Here is a 22,305-nt window from a genome sequence, read left to right on the forward strand (position 1 = left end):
TTTCAACAAGACAATGCACGCCCACAGACGGCAAGAGTCACAACGGAGTAGCTTCAATAACATAATGTTGAAGTTATTCCCTGGCCTGCTCGTTCACCAGATTTGTCACCAATCGAACATATGTGGGATATCATGGGCACACGTCTAGGTAACTTGCAGCATCCCCCGAATAATTTAAATGACCTTCATGTGCGGGTTCAGAAAGCTTGGCACGAGATCCCACAGGACACCATAAACCATCTTCTTTCAAGCATGCCTCGCCGAATAAATGAGTGCATTAGAAATCACGGTGGACCGACACATTATTGAATAAATTTTTTATTTTACAAGTTTTAGGCCTGCCATTTTAATCATTTATTTGGTTCGATTTATTGCACATTTGGTAAAATTTTTAGTTTTATCAGTCAAGGTGTTCGCATTTTTATGGAAATCAGTATATATCAAGTCATTGGAGAAACTGCAATTCATGTTGTGATTCAATTTTCCTTTTTGGAACGGAAAACTGTGAAAAAAATCCATGAAAAGATTTCCTTTACACTGAACGATTCATGTCCTTCGCAAGAACAACATTCGAAGAAGTACCACGTTCTAGAGGTCCAAAAACTACCGTCATACCTCATACCAGAAATCATTAACAAAGTCCATGATATGGTTTTGGCTAAGAGACTACAGGCATCTCAACTGAAAAAGTTAATTTTATTTTATATTACGAATTGGTGTGCGAATATCAGCAGACAATTTAGAAATTTATAAAGAAATTCCATAGATATCGTGCGCCATTTCTTAATCATGGACGAAACTTGGATTCACCACTACACTCCGGAAACAAAACAACAATCAAGCAGTAGACTACACGAGGTAAAACAATGAAGATCTTACCGTCCGTCGGAAAGGTCATAGTGTCAGTTCCTTGAGATGCTAAGGTGATTTTTATGAAAAAAACAAACCATTACTGGGGAGTCGGTCAAAAACTGGTAGATTTAAGGTATGAAATTCGTTCCTATCCTCCCTAAGCGCCCTATCTAGCACCTTCAGATTACTATCGCTTCCCAAAACTAAAAAATTCTTAGCGAGACAAAAATTTCCATCCAATGGGGTGCGCAAAAGACTATTGCGAGGAAATGGAGAAAAACACTTCAAAGAGAGAATCAAGAAGCTTCAGAAACGTTGGGGTAACTATACTATGGATTAAAGAGTCTGATACATAATGTGAATCAAAGGCGGGCTGGGAATGTTCAAAGGGTTTAAATCTTTGAACACGAATTTCGGGTCATGTTCCTTCAGCAACTTTCGATGGTCATAGCGTAATCTGATTTTGCTAACATCCGACCAAAATATGTATATGTATATATGAATGGAAACAAAGAAATTCAACCGCGACGCGAAAACAAAAAACTAATGAGCAAGAGAAAAAAAGACGAAAATAATAGTTCACCGGAAGAACAAAGAAAATATCAAAGAATTAAAAATAACGCAGAATCACTAACAAAGAATAAAGAATCGTAGCAACAAAAAGAATTCGTAGACGCCATAGAGGAAGCTGATGAAGAAAATGGTCTCAAAGCTAAGGAAAGACATAAAGGAAGACATGATGGAGTTTAAAAACGAGATAAAAGCAAGATTGAACAAAGCGAAAGAGAACCACAGCAGATAAAGACAAACTGGGAAAGAGAAAAGAAACAAATCACAGAGGCCCTGATAAAGAAAGAAAACAAAATGGAAAAGAAAATAAAGGAAAAAATTCGCAACAATCTAGTGATTACCGGAGTAGAAACGACCAAGCAAAGCGAAGAAGAGATGACAAAAACAATGGAAAGTATCTTGGAAAAGGAGCTAGAGATAAAAGCCAAGATTAAAAAGGCATACGCAATTGGTCCGAAGAAATGCATAATAGAAATTGTTTACTTCAATGATAAAATAACGATACTGAAAAAAAGATTAAAGGACAAGAAGTTATATATTGATTCAGAAATGACAGAAAAAGAAAGGAAAATACAAAAAAAACTAAGAGAAATTGCGAGAGACGAAAGGAAGAATAAAGGATCAATGGTCAAAATAGGTTCCCAAAAAATCACAGTTAACAACGTCATTATGAAATGGAATATAAATGACTGAGAACTTGTTACAGAGAACCCCACAAAAGTGAACACAGAGACCAACGACCATGAATATAACGATCCAAAAAACAAACAGGCGCAAAAGGGAAAAATGGAAAAACGGCAACGACCATGGCAATGAAAAAGAACAATGAGAAAGGAAGATATGACCGAAACAGGAAACAAGAAAAGAAACCAAAAAGACAAAGAATAAAAAAACAGAGAATGCGAATCGCATCGTGGAATGTAAGAACATTACGAAGTCGGCGAAGACAGAGGAGAACATGCAATATGGTATGGAGGACCAGAGAAGCAAGGAAACGATGGAACAGCATTCCTAGTACGAGCGAGAACAAAAAAGCAAGTAATGGAATTCAAAGCATATGACAGTCGAATAACTTACATAAGAAATAATTAAACCAAAACGAATCTCACTAATAAATGTATACGCCCCAACGGAAACAACAGAAGAAAAGATCAAGCAGGCATTTATGAGAAACTAACAGAGATATGCGAGAAAATGCCGAAACAAGACATACTAATGCCGGTAGGAGACTTTAATGCGCAGGTAGAAAGAGAACTATGTTACCAAGAAGTAGCTGGACCACACACCCTACATGACGTGACTAATCAGAATGGAGAAATGTTATGTGACTTAGCTACCGCAATGAACATGACGACAATGAGCACAAAATTTAAACATAAAACAATTCATAAGATCACATGGATGCTGCCAGGGAAGACTACTGGAAATCAAATAGATCACGTACTTATAAGAAAAGAAAATAGCAATGTAATCAACGACACGAGATCATACAGAAGAGCAAACATATACTCAGACCACATACCTATTAGTAATAGTGAAATGTAAGATTAAAGTAGCGACAAACCAAACGATGGAGTCAAAGAAGAAAAAGTTTAATATTCAAAAACTAGAAAAAGATGAGACCCAAAAGAGTACCCGACAGTATAGAAGAGAAATGGAAAGTTCTAAAAGACTGCATCACAGAATCCGCAAACAAAACAGTGGGATATAAAGCAAACAAAAAAAAAACATGGTTCGATGAAGAGTGCAAGCTAAGCATTGAAAGAAAAAAATTAGCTAGAATAAAATGGTTAAAATCAACAATAGATAGCGACTTGGAAAATTACAGAATAAAAAGAAAAGAATCGAACAAACTGTGTAAAAGTAAGAAGACAGAATGGATAGAAAAGAGGATGAACGAAATGGAAAAAGAAAACAAGAGAAATAACCAGACCCCACTGTACAGATTCCTAAGGAAGAAAAGAAAACTCCCAACGGTAAATATCGAAGACGAAAAATGGAGAAAGCACTATGAAAAACTGTATGAAGACAAAGAAAAGAAAAGTAATGACGAAGAAACAAGAATAAACGAAAAGCTTGAAAGAACAGAAGAGGAACAACAGCCGGTCGAGCTGCAGTGGACACGTTATTTACGACCCAAAAACCTTTTCTATTGTAAACAACTTAACTTCGACACAATGGGATGATTTTATAATGGCCATATAACCTTATAGCTTTTGGTCTACTATACGTTAAACAATAATCGCATACCCAGATGACATAGTGATTAATACCAAAAGGAAACAATATTTAGAGAACACATTTCAAATCATAGAACAAGAATCCAAAGAAAGAGGGCTGACGATCAACGAATCCAAAACAAAGTACATGCACTGCGATAAGAAAGAAGATAAACAGCTGGGCAGTTTACAAATAGGACAGTACAGCTTTGAAGAAGTTGAAACATTCAAATATCTAGGAATCATAATAGACAGAAATAATGATAACGTACACATAAAGCAAAGAATGCAACAAGGATACAAAGCATTTTACAGCAATAAGAAAACGCTCCAAGATAAGAGACTTGGTAGGAATAGGAAAATAAAAATTTACAGAACAACAATAACACCAATAGTGACGTATGCAATAGAAACGGCAAATATAACGAAAGAAGAAGCTAAGGTCCAAGCATTCGAGAGAAAAGTAATAAGAACGATACTAAACCTAAAAGTAACAGAAGATGGAGAAATAAGAATACTGATGAATTACGAAATCGACCAAATACTGAAACAAGAAAACATAGTCAGATCTTGCAAAGCACAGAGGATAAGATGCTACGATCATATTTTCAGAAAAACAAAAGACGATCCAATAAGAATTTTAACGGAATGGAAACCGACAGAAGCTAGACCAAGGAACAGATGGAGAGAACAAGTGGAGAATGATACAAAAGAAATGAATGTTGGCAACAGAAACAAAACATCAATAACAGAAAAGAATGGAGGAAGATTGTACAACAAGCGAAAACTCACCAGCGGCTATGAAGACAAAATGAACGGAGAATATGAATTGATCCACCAGTAAAAAAGATTGCAAGAGTCCACAAGGATAGTTACTTAAAATGTATAACTAGTTAATAAAAAAATATATATGAATGGAATTTATTAGTAAACCGATGAACGGTATAGGATCTGACGAATCTCGGCTAACGGGCTTGGAAATTGGAAATAAGGTACATCTTAGAGAAAATGACAGGTTGATTTGGTTTATTCAATCAGAATTCAAGAACAGTATAGCATACGGTTTAAAACTTACTTTGTTGGTAAAAATATAACAAAATTTCAATATAATCCCTTGCAAAATTACAGTCTCCAGTAAGAATTTTCCTGATATCATTTCAGATTTTCATCTATAAGAACTTTACGTTTTTCACTCACATTTACCACATATGAATATTTTTTTATGTTTCGTCGGTAACTGCAATTATCCTACAACGAGTTAACGACAGGACGGTTTTAAAAGGTGGGGTTAGGACACCGGCGCTAAACCACCGCGAGCCCATTCACAGAAGGGTCGGAGGCGTTAAGCAAATATTCACAGACTTCCGATGTGGGGTCCCCGCGTAAAGCTATAAGGGTCGCGCCCCGCACTATATAATTAACCTTTTTATTACACAACCCTTCAGGAAGAAGAAATAATAATCCGACTTGTGTGTAATTGCTAATACGAGTAGGGAAAACGTTTACTAATTTAATGGAACGCATTAGAGACTTTACTGTTTTATTCTAATTTCTGAAACTGGTTCGTATAAGTGTTATTTTACACTTGACGATTATGATTACTTCGCCTTTAGCCACTTGCTTTGCATGGACGTTTAACCGGCTAACACTGTTTTTTATTGAGCCGTTAAATATGAAATTAAAGCTAACAAAACCCTTCTCCTAAAAAAATATGGGAGCGGCAGTCCTAATTTTAATTATTACTGTACGTAGTTAATTAAGGACGTGCGTAAGTATGGTTTTAAAGAAATTTTGTATGATGGTATACTACCAGGTGAAATATTAAATTGAATTACGACAATTGTCGTGGCAAGCGAGAAATATGTGTTAAGATTTTAGAAGAGCCCACTGTCTAACTGGTTAATTCAATGAGCCTTGTGTATCCTTCTTTTAACAAAAAGACGTTTTCGAGGTTTATCATTTCGGGACAAAGAGAATGATACTAGAGGCAAATCTTGTATGAAACTTTGTGGTTAATAACTCAATAATATGTCTTCTAGTGGTGGTAAGAGAGGAAAGATAATCACATCAGATAGTTTAGTGGTCTGAACACCCACCCCCAAAGCCGTATAGTACCTATACATATATTATATATATGTATATTTATATTTATTAAGTAACATTTTACTATATACATACTTAAATGAAAACTTCATGATGATGACGTTAAACCAAAAATGTATTCAAGTCAGCTTAAGAGAAAATACACGCTGAGACTTTTTCTCACATTTTCACACTCTTGCATTTAAAAACAAAAAATCGTAAATATTCTAAACCTCCGTCGAATTTTCTCTTCGGTATGCTAGGAATAAAGTGAAAGCCAATCTTACAACAAACATAAATTTTGGAAAAAAATCATTATTGGATTAGTATCAGCTTTTGTGTGGAAAGTTGACAGAGCCGCATCACTTTAATTGCCATTATAAAATTAAAATCGCCAAGTGTTTACGAACCTTCCATCATGGGAGATGGTAAAGTAATCACGTAATGAGGAGAATCAATCGTAACCTGACACCAATCAGTTAATAATCCCGATAATGCGTAAACACGATCCTGGCGCCCCCTAGTGGCCGTATCGGGTTTATTAGGTTAGGCCACCTTGTTGAGTTACCTGCACGCGTTAATGAATTGGACAATCTATTAATGGCCCGTACCAGCAAAGCCTTCCACTCCGTACATACTTCAGAGAACGTTTTAAATTTCACTTTTCAAAGGTATCCTCACCTTTACGATTTCTCTTATGTTATATTAATAAACAATATGCTGTGGTTGAAAAATTACAAGCGCATTTTGTATTACACATGTTTGTGACTATGAAAAAAATCATTTGGAATATTTCATAAAATTTCATGATCAGAAAACAAGAAAAACTTCAAGTTGTTCGCCATTTCAGTGTCACTAAAACTACCAAAGAAAAAAAAGTTTTACTGTCAATATGTCAAAAACTATGCGTCAATAAAAAATTTGTCGAAATCGAATGAAATATTGCTTCCGAAGTGACATAGGGTGTATTGGGGATGGGGTCAGTTGATATTTATGAACAGTCACTGAGGTATGTAATAATCTGAGGCCGGATTTAATTTGGCGGACTGATTTCACACTGCCTCTGCAGAACTGTAGTTAATCACTCTCCCGGTTGCTAACGCTGTTACGCCGCCTCCAGACCCAACGAAAGCCAGTGCAGTGCTAAAAATTAATTTTAAAAGACTGCGATTTAGTACATTTACATTTAATTATTAATTACTTTTGCAACGTAGTCTATAAATATTGTTTAATGATAAAAATCGCATCTTACCCACCATTAAAACAGATTTACAGTTATAAATAAAAGTGTCATCTATTTCTAAATGTCAGTCGTCGTGTCCACGACCGCATCATCACCCGAAAAGCGTTCCCATAATTAATAAAAAATCAAACAATACTGCTACTAATCAGTCAAATATGAAATTTTACGTAAACTTGAAATGTTAGATAAACCAAAAATAATGAAAAAATATGTGTAGTAGATATTAAAAAGTAATGTATTAAAAGAAGAACACATTAAATAAGCTTAATTGGTTGTTTTGGTTTAGTACATAATTTTGGCGCACGTCCAAATATTTCTGTGACTAAAATCAGGCTATACATACTCCGCCAATGGTTTGAGCCTTATATCTGCTCCAGTGGGAGTTCGCATACCTCCCTGGGATAACTAGCTTCATAAACAGCTCCTGATAAATGGGAATTCTAGCATGTACATTCTCTGCAAATTGCATCCCGCTATTGCATAAATTGAACCCGATAAACCATCCGAACGGCTGCCATCCTCAACTAAATACTAAATCAGCTTTAGTTACTCACTAATTATTACCTTCAACGTCATCCCTGATAATATCATTTTTATATTTTTGTTCCCTCTAGAGATTGTTTATTAACGCTGTTCTATCTGCTATAATGGCAAAAATATTTGTTTGTTTAGTTACAAAATAAAAATTAACGTTATTTATTGCAAGAAAATTACAAAATTTCGTTCGTAAATGAATACGGTAGGGTTACGACGATTATATAATTAATTTGTTTATTGGTTGTTTCACCAAAACAAATATTTTATTCCAATAATTATTTCCAAATGTTTATGCAAGTGTTCGATTGTTAAAATTATAATGAGCTGATAATTTTTAGTAGGTAAATTACACAAAATGTCAATAAAACAACTAACTGTAAGGTTGCTGTACTATACCACTAAATTATAAAAAAAAAATATGGTAACACTTTTAATAACACTAATAAAGAAAGAAGAGTTCAAGCAAGGAATTTTATTAAAGTTAAAATTTCCACAGTTTGACTTATTGTACTAAACTTTGAGATGAATAAATACATATATCGCTTTTGATTAATATTGTGTTAAATAATTTTTTGAAAAAACGTCATCATTTTCTAAAGTAGATGAATAAATAATTTTGAATTCATATTCTGCAATTCTTAAACAAATTCATATCAAAACATGAATAAATAATTATAAAATATAAAATAATACTGCGTTCGAGCTTAAAAATATTCCAAATTTATATTTGTACCCGTTTCATTTGTATCTCCTAAGATTTTGTGGTTAATATTGTTTTTATTACGAACCCTCAAGTACATGTTAATTAGGGTTGGAATATTCAAGCATATAAAAGGCAAACAAAAAGAAACTAAAATGTTATTTAAAATTTGAAAATTGTATGTGATACTAATAAAACGGACAAAGTATAACTTAATTTAAACTCAGGTTAACCAAAAATGTAGGTTTGTTGTTGTATTCTAACATGTTATTTCAAGCATAACAAAAATTAGTTGTAATATCTACAAAAAGACGAACTCGCGTTTTAAATTTATGTACCAGTCAACTGAATGTAATCCACATGATAAGGGAAATTGGTCTTAGTTTATTTAGACAGAACTTTCCTCGCCCCTTAAATACAATCGAAAATTTTAAACCACGTAGAAAATATTATACGAGTACAAACAATTTTTAAAATAATTGTGATAAAAATCATGGAGAATCGATAAACCAAAAAAATGTTGGTGGGAATAATTATACAAATTTAAATTTATCCAAAACTCCTAAAATACATATAAAATTTGACGACAATAGTTTCAAAGATTAATTCCATACCCTAGGGGTCAGAAAACATGAAAGTACCCAGTTGACGATGGACTGGATTAGAATATATAATATAATGACGATAAGGTCTTATCTTACAGACGAAAGACAATCTGTCAGAATAAACAATAAAACTGGCATAACTATTCAAGGGAAACAATAATAATAATCAAAGCAGGTGTGCCCCAGGGAAGTACTCTAGGGTCATTCTTACTTCATTATTATTTTCAATGATATAATAAGATTAATAAGTAATAAAAAATTGGTCGAAAGTTGTTTCGACAGCACTTTCCTCGCTCCTGAAATACAATGATATTTTTTTTTGTGTCACCCTGTATACGCAAATCCAAAATATGAATGGAATGATAAATTACAAGTACAGACTCATCATATTTTGTACATTTTAGATAGGATTTATTCGGCAAACTTTTGAGCTGACATCATCAATTTTTTGGAGAGGATAAGGAAATATATTTTGACTAAAAATTAGTTACCTTAATAAATTTTCTTATTGTGTTTTTAACTTCAGAAGTTAAGACAAGTGGTAAGCTTAAACTCTAGTGCTATACTACAACTCCAATATACCTTAATATGCCTGTATACTGAGATATGTATGCCATACTAATATGAGAAAAGTCAATACACATAACCAGAGTACTTATGCAACAGAAGAGAATCTGTACAATTTTCAGTCTATCCAGAACAACCTCATGTAAAATATATTTTAGGAACCAGGACGGTAATCAGTCTTTAGATTTACCATAAAATTTTATGTCATAAACAACTAGAGGATCTTCAAAAATTTGGCGATGTCAGTAAATAAAAAGTAAATAAAATATATTTGTATAGTGGTAAAATAAAATATATTTTGACTAAGACGCTTATTTTCCCACCCAAAAAAAAATTGACTCCAAGATTAAGTTCTAATAAGATATTTTGCAACTGATTTGTCATGTTACTTACATGGATTAAGATATTCCAAAAAATATATCAATACAATAAAGTTACTAAATAAAATTAAAATTAAATAATTAGACGAAAGCCAGTTAGTTTTTCTGACTAGTCCAAATATAAATTAATTTTCAATAGTAGTTCTGACGCATTTCAGAATTGAAAACAATAATAGTCACAAGAATGTACAATACTACAATTGTCAGAGGCGTTCATGAGAAAAACTTATTCAGTTCAAATATGGAGAACTGACATTAATTTTTAAATTAATAAGAATTAGTATATTTAATTAATAATAGCATATTACAGAATAAGTTTCATAAACACCTCTTTAGTAACGAATTTATTTAAGCACAAGCGAAGAGAGTGTTTAAAAACGAGTATCTAGAAAAGTGTATAAGTACGTTACATACTACGACTTCAAATTGAAACCATAATTACCAAGCCACGTTTAATAAAGACGAAAACTGCCGAGCGCCCTCAAGACATGATTAATGAGCTAGAACACATCTTCGGTTCGTGTTTAATGAGTCCAAACCCACGGATTTAGAGGTTTTAAACACGGAAGTAAAAAAATATTATTTTGACACAGCAATATTGCAGAAATGACAGTTTCCAAAATTAAAAAAAAAAATATCAAACCTTCCTAACATAATACAAAACATAATTCGGTTGTGACTGAAATCTCATTAGGCCAGATACACTACCGTTCATAAGAATTAAGGTACCAGAGTTTTTTAGAAAAAAAAATCGTTTGCCAGTAGCTATTTAGGCACGGCTGCATTTTTTGAAATGGAAAAATAATCTACTCTTAATCAAATACTCCTAATAATAATTAATAATTGTATCTTATTCTTACTATACATTTCTCTTTTTTTAGTAAAGCCAAATAGTTATTTTTTATAAATTTTCAAACACGACTTCATATTTTTTATTGAAAATTCGAAGTAAAATTGGTGTGATATATTTTTCGTTTCGAATTAAGCTTTAATTAGTTGGTTTTGCTTTAGATTTTCATATGACGTTAAGATTGCGAATTATTTTTTTTTTTCACTAGCAGCCTGGACGCATGCAAATGTCGACTCATTTAGTGGTAGCAAATTCAACTTTTGCTACCACGGGTTCAAAAAGAAAAATTGAGGTTATGTACGCAATGTTTGATGTGATTATTTCTTAAAAAATGAACAAATGTGTGCTACAAACATTACTTGAGTATACGCATGGTAGTTGGTAGACGGTAGAAGATAAAATGATTAACTCAGCGACAAGTATAAACGGTTTTCTTTGTGTTGAAGATTTAGATCAAGTTTGATTAGAAATCAAAACAAAATCATGTTGCGTCAAAAAATTGAACGTTTATTTTTCAGTTTATTGTCTTATGGTTTCTACTAGTGAAAAAAATAGTATATTAACCACGGTTGCAAAGCCACTTCTAGACCTCGCACTTAGAGCCCTCGACACTGCGCGTCTCGGGTTCTAATTTGCGCTCGGTCTAGAATGCTTGGCTCTGCAACCTTGGCTAATAATATACTATTTTTAACTAAAATGGCAAAAATCACAGGAATATCTCTACAAACAGACACCTTCATAGTTAGCAGGCACAAATTAGAGACTACGGATTGCCCAATCGATAGAAAAATGAAGATTTGTCCCGCCACAAACACAGTGAATTAAATCGTCAAAACATTTTACAAATTAAAAAAAATGGTACCTAGGTGCTTATGAACGGTATTGAATACTTAAACAAAACGTTCGTCTATAATTAAATGTTATAAAACAGTTTCAAAAATATTGGAAACCTTCCAAAAATTACAAAATAAATAATTATAATATCTTTTTAAAAAATCTAACAGTAACTTAAATTGATGAAATAGCAATTGTACTCTTGAACAGAAGCGGCAAAACATATATCATTCACTGATAGGTTGTTCAAGTGCGAATAAAACAAAACCCTCATTAGACAGCTTACCTAGACAGAATATTCAAATACACAAACAAAAGTTACTGAAAGAAAATTTGAAAAATATAACACTAGAGAAGTATATGTAGAACCAACTTCTGTCTTTATGAAGGAACAAACATCTTTTGAAAACACATTATTCAACAAATTCTTTAATTGAGAACACAAGGCAATATTTTTTTGTTGCGGTAATACCTAAAAACAATTATACAGGATGTTTCATCCGAACTGATCAAATTAAAATGAAAAACTAATGACAACGCTTCCGATTTTGACTTGTTTTCCAACGAAGACTTTAAGGAAATGAAATAAGCTCGAATATTCCATAAAACAGAAACTTATAATGTGATGTCCTCTCTAATAGTCCCGACGGTGGTAGGTTAATAACACCAATACATATTTATTATCAATTTATTTACCCATATTACCACTACAAACCTAGACTTAACACTCTCTTGTTTTAGCTATCACTTACACTTTTATACACTATTGATGACCTAGTTCCTTGCAATGGACAAGCATTTGCTGACTAACGAATTGACACTTACTCATTCCATTACACCTCCCCCGGTCGGGAGAAAAATTTTTTTTTCATGTTCTCACGTTCCAAAAAAAAATTTTTCCTTACATTATTCATGATACTTCTTAACTCTATTCTTATGTACTTCTATTAATTTATTACCTATATTAATTACAACATTTGGTGCCTTGTCTACAACTACAGTATATGGTCCTTTATACACTGGCTCACTCTTATTTCCTACATTGTTTCGTAACATAATTTTCGAACCAGTTGGATATCTTACAACTTTTGAAATTTGACTATCGTACAATTTTTTCCTTTTTTCTTTTGACAAAAGTAATTTGTTTCTACCGTCATTACATGCGGTCTGAAGTCTATATTTTAACTCTAATGGATAATCGTCGAAACTATACAGAGGATCCGTCCGAGTAAGCACATTCGATGGCAGTCGACACGTTTGTCCAAATACTAACTCGAACGGTGTGTACCGTGTTTCGCTATGCACGCTATTGTTGTACGAAAAACACCAGAATGAAACCCATGAACTCCAACTATTTGGATGTTTTGCCACTTGTATTCTTAGATACGCACCTAAGTGTTTGTGGGAATTTTCTAACGCACCTAACGTTTCGTGGTGATACGCTGTCGAATTCAATTGTTTTATTCCTAATACTTTACAAGCCTCTTTGAAAGTTGACGATAAGAATTCTGTACCTTGATCTGTAACAATTTCTTGTGGAATACCATACCTTAAAATAAAATTTTGAACGAATGATTCTGCTACGGTAACGGCTTCTTTATTTGGTATTGGATACGCTTCAACAAACTTACTCAATTCACACTGTATTGTTAATATGTACCGATTATTTTGAACGTCTTGCTCTAAAGGTCCTACTATATCTAAAAAGATTTTTTGAAATGCCGAATAGGCTGTTGTTGTAATCGCCATTGGTTCTAAATTGTGTTTCCCATGCTTATACCTCTGACAAGAATCGCATTTCTTTACAAATTCCTCAACGTCTTTCCGTAATTTTGTCCAAAAAAAATACTTCCTTACATTGTTATACATTCGGTTTATACCGGCGTGACCTCCTGTAGGCAATATATGAAAGTCGTTAAGAATTATTTGTCTCGCTTCTAAGTCATCTATTCTTTGAACGTCCTTAATTACGCTTATTTTTAAATCTCTGAACCTTACTTCGTTAACTCTAGTCATTATTTCACGCAGAAATGATGATGATGCATCTCTTTTATTTTTAATTACTACTAGTTCCGGAATCTTATATTTCATAACAATATCTTTGAGTACTCTCAACGTCTCACTTAGTGCTGACGCCGATCGAATATCCCATTTCATATAAATAATATCTGATTCATTGTCGACAATTAAATTATGACTTTTATAAATAGAACACGTGTTGGACATTTTTGTTTTACTTGCAAGTATTTTGTCAAATTCGGTTTTATAAATAGGACGCAACTCGAAAAAATTTTCAGGTTGTTTTATCAATTCCACCACGCCAGGGTGATCAGTCCTTTCGGATGAAACTGATTCACTGTTCTCGCAGGTCTTACTTGCAGCTTTACTTTGCGCTCTTGTTAATACATTCATTGTACAAAAAACTCGGTGACTCATTGATTTGATTTCACTAGAACTAATTTCTATTCTTGATAAGGCATCCGCTGTTACATTATCTTTACCTTTTATATATACAACATCAAAATCGTACTCTTCCAAAATTAACCTAAATTTCGTCAACCTACTGGAAGGATTTGTCATTCCGAAAAGATATACTAAGGGTCTGTGATCTGTCTGAATAATGAATTTTCTCCCGTACAAATACGGTCGAAAGTATTTAACACCCCAAACTATTGCCAAAAGTTCTTTCTCAATGGTACAGTAATTTTTTTCTCCTTTATTGAGCGTTCTACTGGCATATGCTACAGGTTTGTCACTTGCATTTGTTAATACTGCACCTATCGCTGAACCCGATGCGTCTGTTTTTAAATTAAAAATATTTTCCTTTGAAAAATTTGGATATTCTAAAATTGGTGGGGTCATCAAACTGTTTTTTAATGTTTCAAAAGCTTTCTGACAGTCATCGTTCCATTCGAACTTTACACCTTTCTTTGCTAACCTATTTAACGGAACTGCTATGTATGCAAAATTTTTTATGTATCGTCGATAATAATTCGCAAAAGCTACAAATCTTTTCGTTTCTTTCGCATCCTTTGGCACCGGATAATTTTGAATAACACGAATTTTTTCGGGATCCGGGGAAATTCCGGTTGCTGAGATTACATGACCTAAGTATAAAATTTCTTTCTTTAGGAATTCGCATTTATTTGGATTAATCCGTAATTTTACTTGTCTTAATCTTCCCAAAACTTTAACTAGATTTTTATTATGATTTAGTAGGTTGTTCCCAAAAATTACAATATCATCCATATAGACGAGACAACTAGTGTAATTTAATCCCGCCATTGCGATTGTCATTGCTCGCGAAAACGCAGATGGACTAATTTTTAGACCCATCGGCAGTCGTTTCATCTGATATTGTCCCTGGTTTGTAAGAAAAGCTGTACAAGGACGACTTGCCTCATCTAGTTCAATTTGATAATACCCTTGTGATAAATCAAGATGTGAAAAATACATTGCACCAGACAAAGAATCCAAAATTTCTGTAATGCAAGGTAATGGGAATTTCTCATCTTGAATTTGTTTATTTAATTTCCGATAATCAATGACTATTCTCCATTTCTTGATACAATTATCTGCGGATTTTTTAGGTACGATTAGCAAAGGGGCGGACCATTCTGACCTAGCTTCTTCGATAATTCCGTCTTTTAACATTTTACCGACCTGTTGATGTATTTCGTCTTTTTGTGCATGTGGTAACCGATACGGCTTAGTGTAAACTGGAGTCGCATTACTTTGTAACCTTATGCTTTGTTTATAAATATTAGTAACTGTCAGTTCATCACCTTCTAACAAAAATACATCGGAATATTTGGCACAAATTTTTTGAATAGAGATTTTTTCTTCATTATTTAAGTCGTCAGTTTTTAACAACTTCAATAATTTGTCAACTCGCGAAACCGATTGCATAGTTTCTTTTGCTTCACAAATGTGATAATTGGTTGCTTTCTCTAATTTCGGTCGAAAATTTTTCAGTTTAACATTACCGTCTCTAACGTTTAATATTTTCACAGGTATCAAGTTATCTCTAGCGCAGACTATACTTCCGGCTATGTAAACTCCTTCGCATATTTCATCAGGAAGGACCACATAGTCGTCATTATTCTCGACATAACAATATTTGATAATTTCGCATCTGCTTGGAATTTCTGTATAAAATTCGCATTGCGATTCAATTGGAATAAAAATTTTCCGGTCATTACTCCAAAAGGAAAATTCATTCTTTTCGTAATTGATAATTGCATCATGTTTTATGAAAAAGTCAGCACCGATTACACCATTCATTCCACATTCAAACTCCCTCATCAACAAAAATTCCTGTTGCATTTCAACATTGTTAAAACTAAGCAATAATTGTACCGAACCTTGCGAAACTGTCGAACCAGCAATACCGTGTATTTTAATTTTCCGTGTTTGATCAATAACCTCATCTTGCGCAATAGAATTTTGAAAAATTACACTAACTGTTGCACCTGTATCTAGCAAAAATTTTAATTCTTTCCCGCGATAATTTACTCGCACAAAGTTCACTGCATTCATACTTAACACTATGGTATCATTAGCTTCACTGTCAACAATTTTAGACTCGAAAAAACTGACTTTCCGAATTTTCTCTTTCAACTTCTCGTTCAGCTGATGCATTCATACGAAACGCTGATTGATTCCGCCTACTATTATCTCTAGTGTACCTTCTATCATGACCTCTGAAGTTATTTGCTGATCCTCTAAAATTACTTGTTGAACCTCTGAAATTTCTTGTTGTACCTCTAAAATTATTTGTTGGACCTCTGAAATTATTTGTCCCTCTAAAGTTATTTGTTGTACCTCTAAAATTATTGGCTTTACCTCTGAAATTATTTGTTGTACCTCTGAAGGTATGATTACCGCGATTGTAATTCCAATTATAATTTTGTTTATGTAAACGGTGTATTTGACATGATGTTTCCGATTTTGGTGTTTCTTCATCCGTCGCGCCTCTTATCGCGTCACTTAATTTTTCATAGTTCCTAGCTTTTATTACTGTTCTTAACTCAAAATTTTCTAATCCGTTTGCGAAAGCGTTTATAGCAATTTTTTCATTGGATTGTCTTAAAATTTCTAATGCCTGTCGGTTGCCATCGGCCTGAGTTATCGTCAGGTCTACTAATAGTTCCTCGATCGATCTTCCAAATTCCTCCACAGATTTGGAGTACTGTTTTGCTCTACTCAACTGAACAGATAATGACGCTGGAGACTTTTTTGTTAGTAAATAATTTCTTATATCTGCGATTAAAAGACAATTTGTCGCGTAGCTGGATTTCAACCGAATTTTCGCACTTTCCGATAAACGCGTCTTTAGAATGTAAGTAGTTAAAAGTTTTTTCCCGTTATCGTCCAGCATACTATCATACATCTCAATGCCGTCGATTAATTGCTTTGTAACTCTCTCCGAACCGTCCATAACAGGCAGCAAACTAGCCGCTGTTTTTAAATCGAATTTTTCTGTCATTTTAAAATTTACGCCCGCAGAATTAACACTATCGGAGCTATCAGAACTCTCAGCCGAGTCAGAAGCTGCTTCAGTTTGCCCTAATCGTGCTACCCTACTACTTAAAATTGATTCACCTTCTTCTAACCTTACTTCTATATCTGAGACAATGCGTTTTGCCTTATTTAACACATCTAAAACATGCACTTGACTGTTAAAATTATTCTTAGCAACGATAAATTTCTGCCGCAATTCTTTGAGTTTCTCACTTTTACATTGAAGTACCTGCACATCCCGACGTCTTGTGATATTGTCCTTCTTCAAGTTTCTTCTGAATAAGCTTACTTCTATCTGTAGACTTTTGAGTTCGTCTAAACTGGTCATTTACACTACTACACTTGGGAGAAAAACTATTTACAGGCCTTTTTTTTTCTCACTCCCGCACTTCACAATCACACACTGGTGGAGTCCATTGGAACGGGATTCCGACGCAGACATCTTCTTCTCCGATGGTATCGCTGTTTCTCCTTCTCCTATACGACCTCTTGACTTTGGCTCTCACAACGTCTTGCATGATCTTCTATTCTAGCCATTTTAACAATAGCAGTAGTACTGCCGTATTAACACACTTTTTTTTTTTTTCTCTTTCTTCCGATTGGCAGGGTCGCCATGTGATGTCCTCTCTAATAGTCCCGACGGTGGTAGGTTAATAACACCAATACATATTTATTATCAATTTATTTACCCATATTACCACTACAAACCCAGACTTAACACTCTCTTGTTTTAGCTATCACTTACACTTTTATACACTATTGATGACCTAGTTCCTTGCAATGGACAAGCATTTGCTGACTAACGAATTGACACTTACTCATTCCATTACAATAAACTTGAAACAATGAAATAATAGTATATTACTTATTATTATACAAGTGTCGTATGATAGCTCTTATTCACAAGGATGATGTTTATCCACGTAATACAATGTTTTATCTATGACCTATTATTAAATAATTGTCTTCTTTCAAAAGCACAAAAAAGTAAAAAAATGTGACATTTGCTTTCATGGAGCATTAGAATAAATATATTGAAACCTTGCATTATGGTCGTAACGCTCATAACTCACTGGACATCAACCACAGGACTCTTATAATTTATTTGAAATGAGCGATGTTAAAAGCAAATAACTATAAATTATGTATGATTGACTACAAGTACAAAGGAAATCTTGCATAAAAATTGCATAGCTTCAAACGGGTTGAACGGTATATATAGGAAATTTAGTTACATAGTGGAATCTGTCAGACATTTCTCACAGTCTTTTTTTTTTTAGAAACCTTAACAGTTTTTACGTATAAATGGTTCGCTCAGATTTAAATAACGAATTCACTGCAAATTTAGTGGATCCTCTGAAACTGATTGTTTATCATTTCGTCAAAAAAGCTTTAACTTGAAAAGTTTACCAACAGTACGGTCTCGGCAAAACCAGTGAAGTGTAATTAACGCAGTTTGTTCTGGGATTCTAAAAGCACATTTAAATCTCCCAAACTTTCCCCTTAAAGTCAACGATAAAAAATGATGTGCGGGAGCGGCCACTACTTGAACTAATCCCATTAGACCGAGTACTCCAATTTAAATATCTCATTATTCTGATTGGCGAAGGCTGATATCTAGGATACCTATCAAATGTACTTTCCACTTAGCCCTGGGAGCGCTATGCTAATAGACCTAAAAATGCTGTTACGAGATTCCAAAAAGATTCATATCTCCAGCCACATCATAAATATAACATCAACGCCACCGAGCCCACCCCTCCGCCCCATAATGGCGAAGTAAACGCTTAATATGACGTAAAAATGAAGCAATTACCATTAAAAAAAAGTATATGAAAATAAGCGGACAGTCGAGTGTAAAACTGTAATGTTACTTAGCGGGAAATTTTCATTAAACATGCAAAGTTTCGCTAATATGGACCTGGAAAATGAGAGGGAAAATCCTGGCGCGCGCGATTAAACAAAGCAAACGAGTAGATTTCTTCAACGGACTAATTGCGTTTCGCAATTCTGCATACGAATTTGTGTTTTCATTGGTAACAAGCTTGGGCGAAGCGGACAATTAGAATTTTAGAGATACTAACGTGTATATGATTTTGCTCGCAAAATGTTGCTTGATTAATTCTTTACTAGCTTTCTAACGACTTGACGTAAAATTTTATCCGCCACCCCCGTACGCTGGTAATTACAATTTGCATTTTGTTACGCGGTCCTTATACACTTTGAATGTTTTTGCAGGGTGTTGTTCGTTTCTTTATTTTTAACACATGTGGAATTACTTTTTTCGGGCGCCGCGAGCCTTTTCGCATTTATTTTCTCCTAAATCGTTTCCCGAAAAAATCTCAACCTGATACCCCACTTGCGAGCTTGCCATCAAACTGATTGAAACATTATAAAAACATGCACACCGTCGAGAACTATTTATCTTCCTTCGCTCAATCTCGAAACTTTAAAATTTTCCTTATTGCTTTGCTTCAGGTTTGCTTTTTAATAATACTAAAAGCACCACGAACTGCAAAGGCCGGATTTCTTTAACGTCTAATCGGTAACCATTCTTGTTAAAATAAAGTCTTGTAAAACTACTAAAAAGATGAGAGAAGCATTAAATAAATGAAGTACTAAATAACATCTCTGACTAAGTTCTACGACAAATAACGGATAAATTAAAAATTGTTTAACATATGCTAAAGTTCAGTGTTATTAAGTTTTATTACCACATTTCGTTGTATGAAAAACGACATATGTATTTATAAAATTTTCCATTCATATTTATGAGATGACCAGTCAAATTTTAATTTTAATTATTTACTTGCTTAAGTAGTTAAGTTAAACCAGTTAAGAGTCTCAATAAAGTAACAACATTGTTTGGTGTTGTCAAAAATACGTTAGGAAGTTTTTAAATTTTCTAATGAGACTCGTATATTAAATTAAATATTCTACAAGGTTTTTATAAATGATTCTAAGGACGTTGTTGGCCATAAATTTCAAAAATCGCGCTTCGCTGAAATTATGCATCATTATGACAGTTCTCACTTGTCATTAATGTCATTTGTAACCTGTATTTAAAGTCCTCCTTTTATTGTTTTAACGTTTTTCAAGTGTGAATTACAGACATTCTCGTTGATTGAAACTCAAAACAACAAAACAGTCGTTTTCAAAAATTCTTGGTGCTTGAGTACAAAAATTTATAATATACTATTGAACAAGACACCAGTCAATAGGACATTCGTAAAAGAAGAGTATGTTTTCTGTAACCGCTCTTAAGCAAGAAACATCTTTGACAAGATTTCCTGAGCAGTCAGGAGTTCCTCTTGCAACATGAAATTAAACAATGGGTATTGATGAAAGGGTTACAGAACATTTTTGAAATGAAAAAGAGAGTGGACATGTGCCCTGAACAAAATAGTGAACATTTTCAACATTTACTGTGATGTTTAAGCGCAATAAATTTTTAATTTATTTTTTAATAAGATATGAAACATTTAGGCAACCAGTTGTACAGATGCGTGTGGTCTTTGTTATGCGTTCTTGGCACTTAGTAAACTTCAAATCTGAAAGGCGGCACGTATGCATGACCTATTTCGACCCTACAATCATTTACAGAAACTCTGTATAACTTGCAGATGTGTGCAAGCTTGAAAATGCTGCAGTGATGTGTGTTAATGTGTCTGTTTTATTGTAAAATTACCAAAACATCTCGCTCATTACGTGACTTCTTCATACTTGGCAAGGAAGAAGTATTTTGTAAAATTTATTATCCTAGTCATTCACATCAGTGAAGGTTTTAAGAATGGGTCACCCAATTTGTAAAAAAAAATTGCAAGTGTTCTATTATTGAAATTAAAAACTTGATTTATACTGAGTAGAATTTAAAAACTTTTTAAAAAAGCGGAAAATATACTTGATCTACCACATGGAGTTACGACCGAGTGCACATTAGTGAAATGTGGAATATTAAAGGTCCTACAAAGAGCAAACATTTATTTGAGAAAAGTGCTTCCATGGTATCAAGGAACAGTTCTAAATCACTAGCAATGGTATCAGGAGGAACATAAACCACGGCAAGACAAAAAGAAAACGCATTGACATTACTTTTCCAATCAATCAATGGGAGGGCATCGGATATACAGGGTGATTTGGAAATGGGTGCAATAAAAAAAATTGGTCTAAAGAGTTTAGACAGTACTTCCCTCGCTGTCGGAAACGTGACGACTGCATGTCTGTTATGTTTTTGTCGCATTACATTTGAAAGCATTCGGTTTTGTAGTTCTTCATTAAATCAATAAAATAAATTTGCGCATTCATTAAATTTCACCCTGTATATCCAAATCCAAAAAATATGAAAAGGATAATAAATTACAAGAAGAGACTCATCATACTTTGTACATTTTAGATAGGATTATTCAGCAAAATTTTGAGCTGACGTCATCAATTTAAATTATTTTGACTAAAAATTTATTATGCTCTTTATAACCTTAAAACATTTGCAAAATCTCAAAGCATTCGGTTCTGTAGTTGCTGATTAAATCAATAAAATCAATTCACGCATTCATTAATTTTTTTGGATCATCCTGTATATGCATATCCAAAAAATATGAATGGAATGATAAATCAGAAGAAGAGACTCATCATATTTTGTACATTTTAGATAGGATTTATTCAGCAAAATTTTGGGGTGACGTCATCAATTTTTTGGAGGGGATAACTAAATATATTGTGATTAAAATTATATCATGCTTATCATAACTGTAAACCATCTGCAAGATTTTAAATCAGTCGGTTTTGTAGATTCCAAATTAAATGCGAAAATGTTATTTCCTAATTTTGATTTTTTTTCCGAAAATCTGGACATTTTGGGTAAAATCTCAATTCGGAGTCATAAACTACATGTGTAAGACTATGCTATTTGACACAATTTAAAACCCAATTATTATGTACAATTTTGAAGTGACGTCATCACATTAGTGGTGGGGATGATTAGACAAAATTTGGTTAGCGTTTTACCATCTACATTATATACCTAATATAAATACGAAATTTGACAACAATTGGCCCAGTACTTTTGGAGACTATCTGTCTAATAAAAATCCGGAACGGCAGACAGACGGACAGACGGACAGACAGACGGAGACGGGAGACCTATTTCTTCGTCTTCTAGGGGTCATGAAAGATCGAGAAAATGTAAAAGTAGAGAGTCGGCCGACGGACTCTATTACAATACTTCCTTTGCTTACGCTCGGGAAGTAAAAATGAGGAATAGCTCACAATAAGATTTACTGCACTATGTAAAGTTCACGTTCCTAAGTGAGCAATGTCTATAAAAAATTATTTGCCATTAAATAT

General features: G+C 33.6%; 2 protein-coding genes across 3 annotated transcripts in view; one reads left to right on the top strand and one right to left on the bottom strand.

Moving 5' to 3' along the window:
- The window catches only part of LOC135122766 (uncharacterized protein DDB_G0290685-like), a 252,442-nt gene that overhangs the window by 169,381 nt on the left and 60,756 nt on the right, over positions 1–22,305 (bottom strand). The gene's annotated exons all lie outside the window — the stretch shown is intronic.
- Positions 2,617–4,485, top strand: LOC135145558 (uncharacterized). The gene is made up of 4 exons (XM_064077679.1): positions 2,617–2,862; positions 3,033–3,576; positions 3,677–3,988; positions 4,052–4,485. The coding sequence occupies exons 1-4, from the start codon at positions 2,617–2,619 to the stop codon at positions 4,483–4,485; spliced, it is 1,536 nt and encodes a 511-aa protein (XP_063933749.1).

Source organism: Zophobas morio, unplaced genomic scaffold (genome assembly GCF_036711695.1).
Source record: "Zophobas morio isolate AGI-343-1 ecotype UQ-CSIRO unplaced genomic scaffold, CSIRO_AGI_Zmor_V1 ptg000005l, whole genome shotgun sequence".
NCBI lineage: Eukaryota > Metazoa > Arthropoda > Insecta > Coleoptera > Tenebrionidae > Zophobas > Zophobas morio.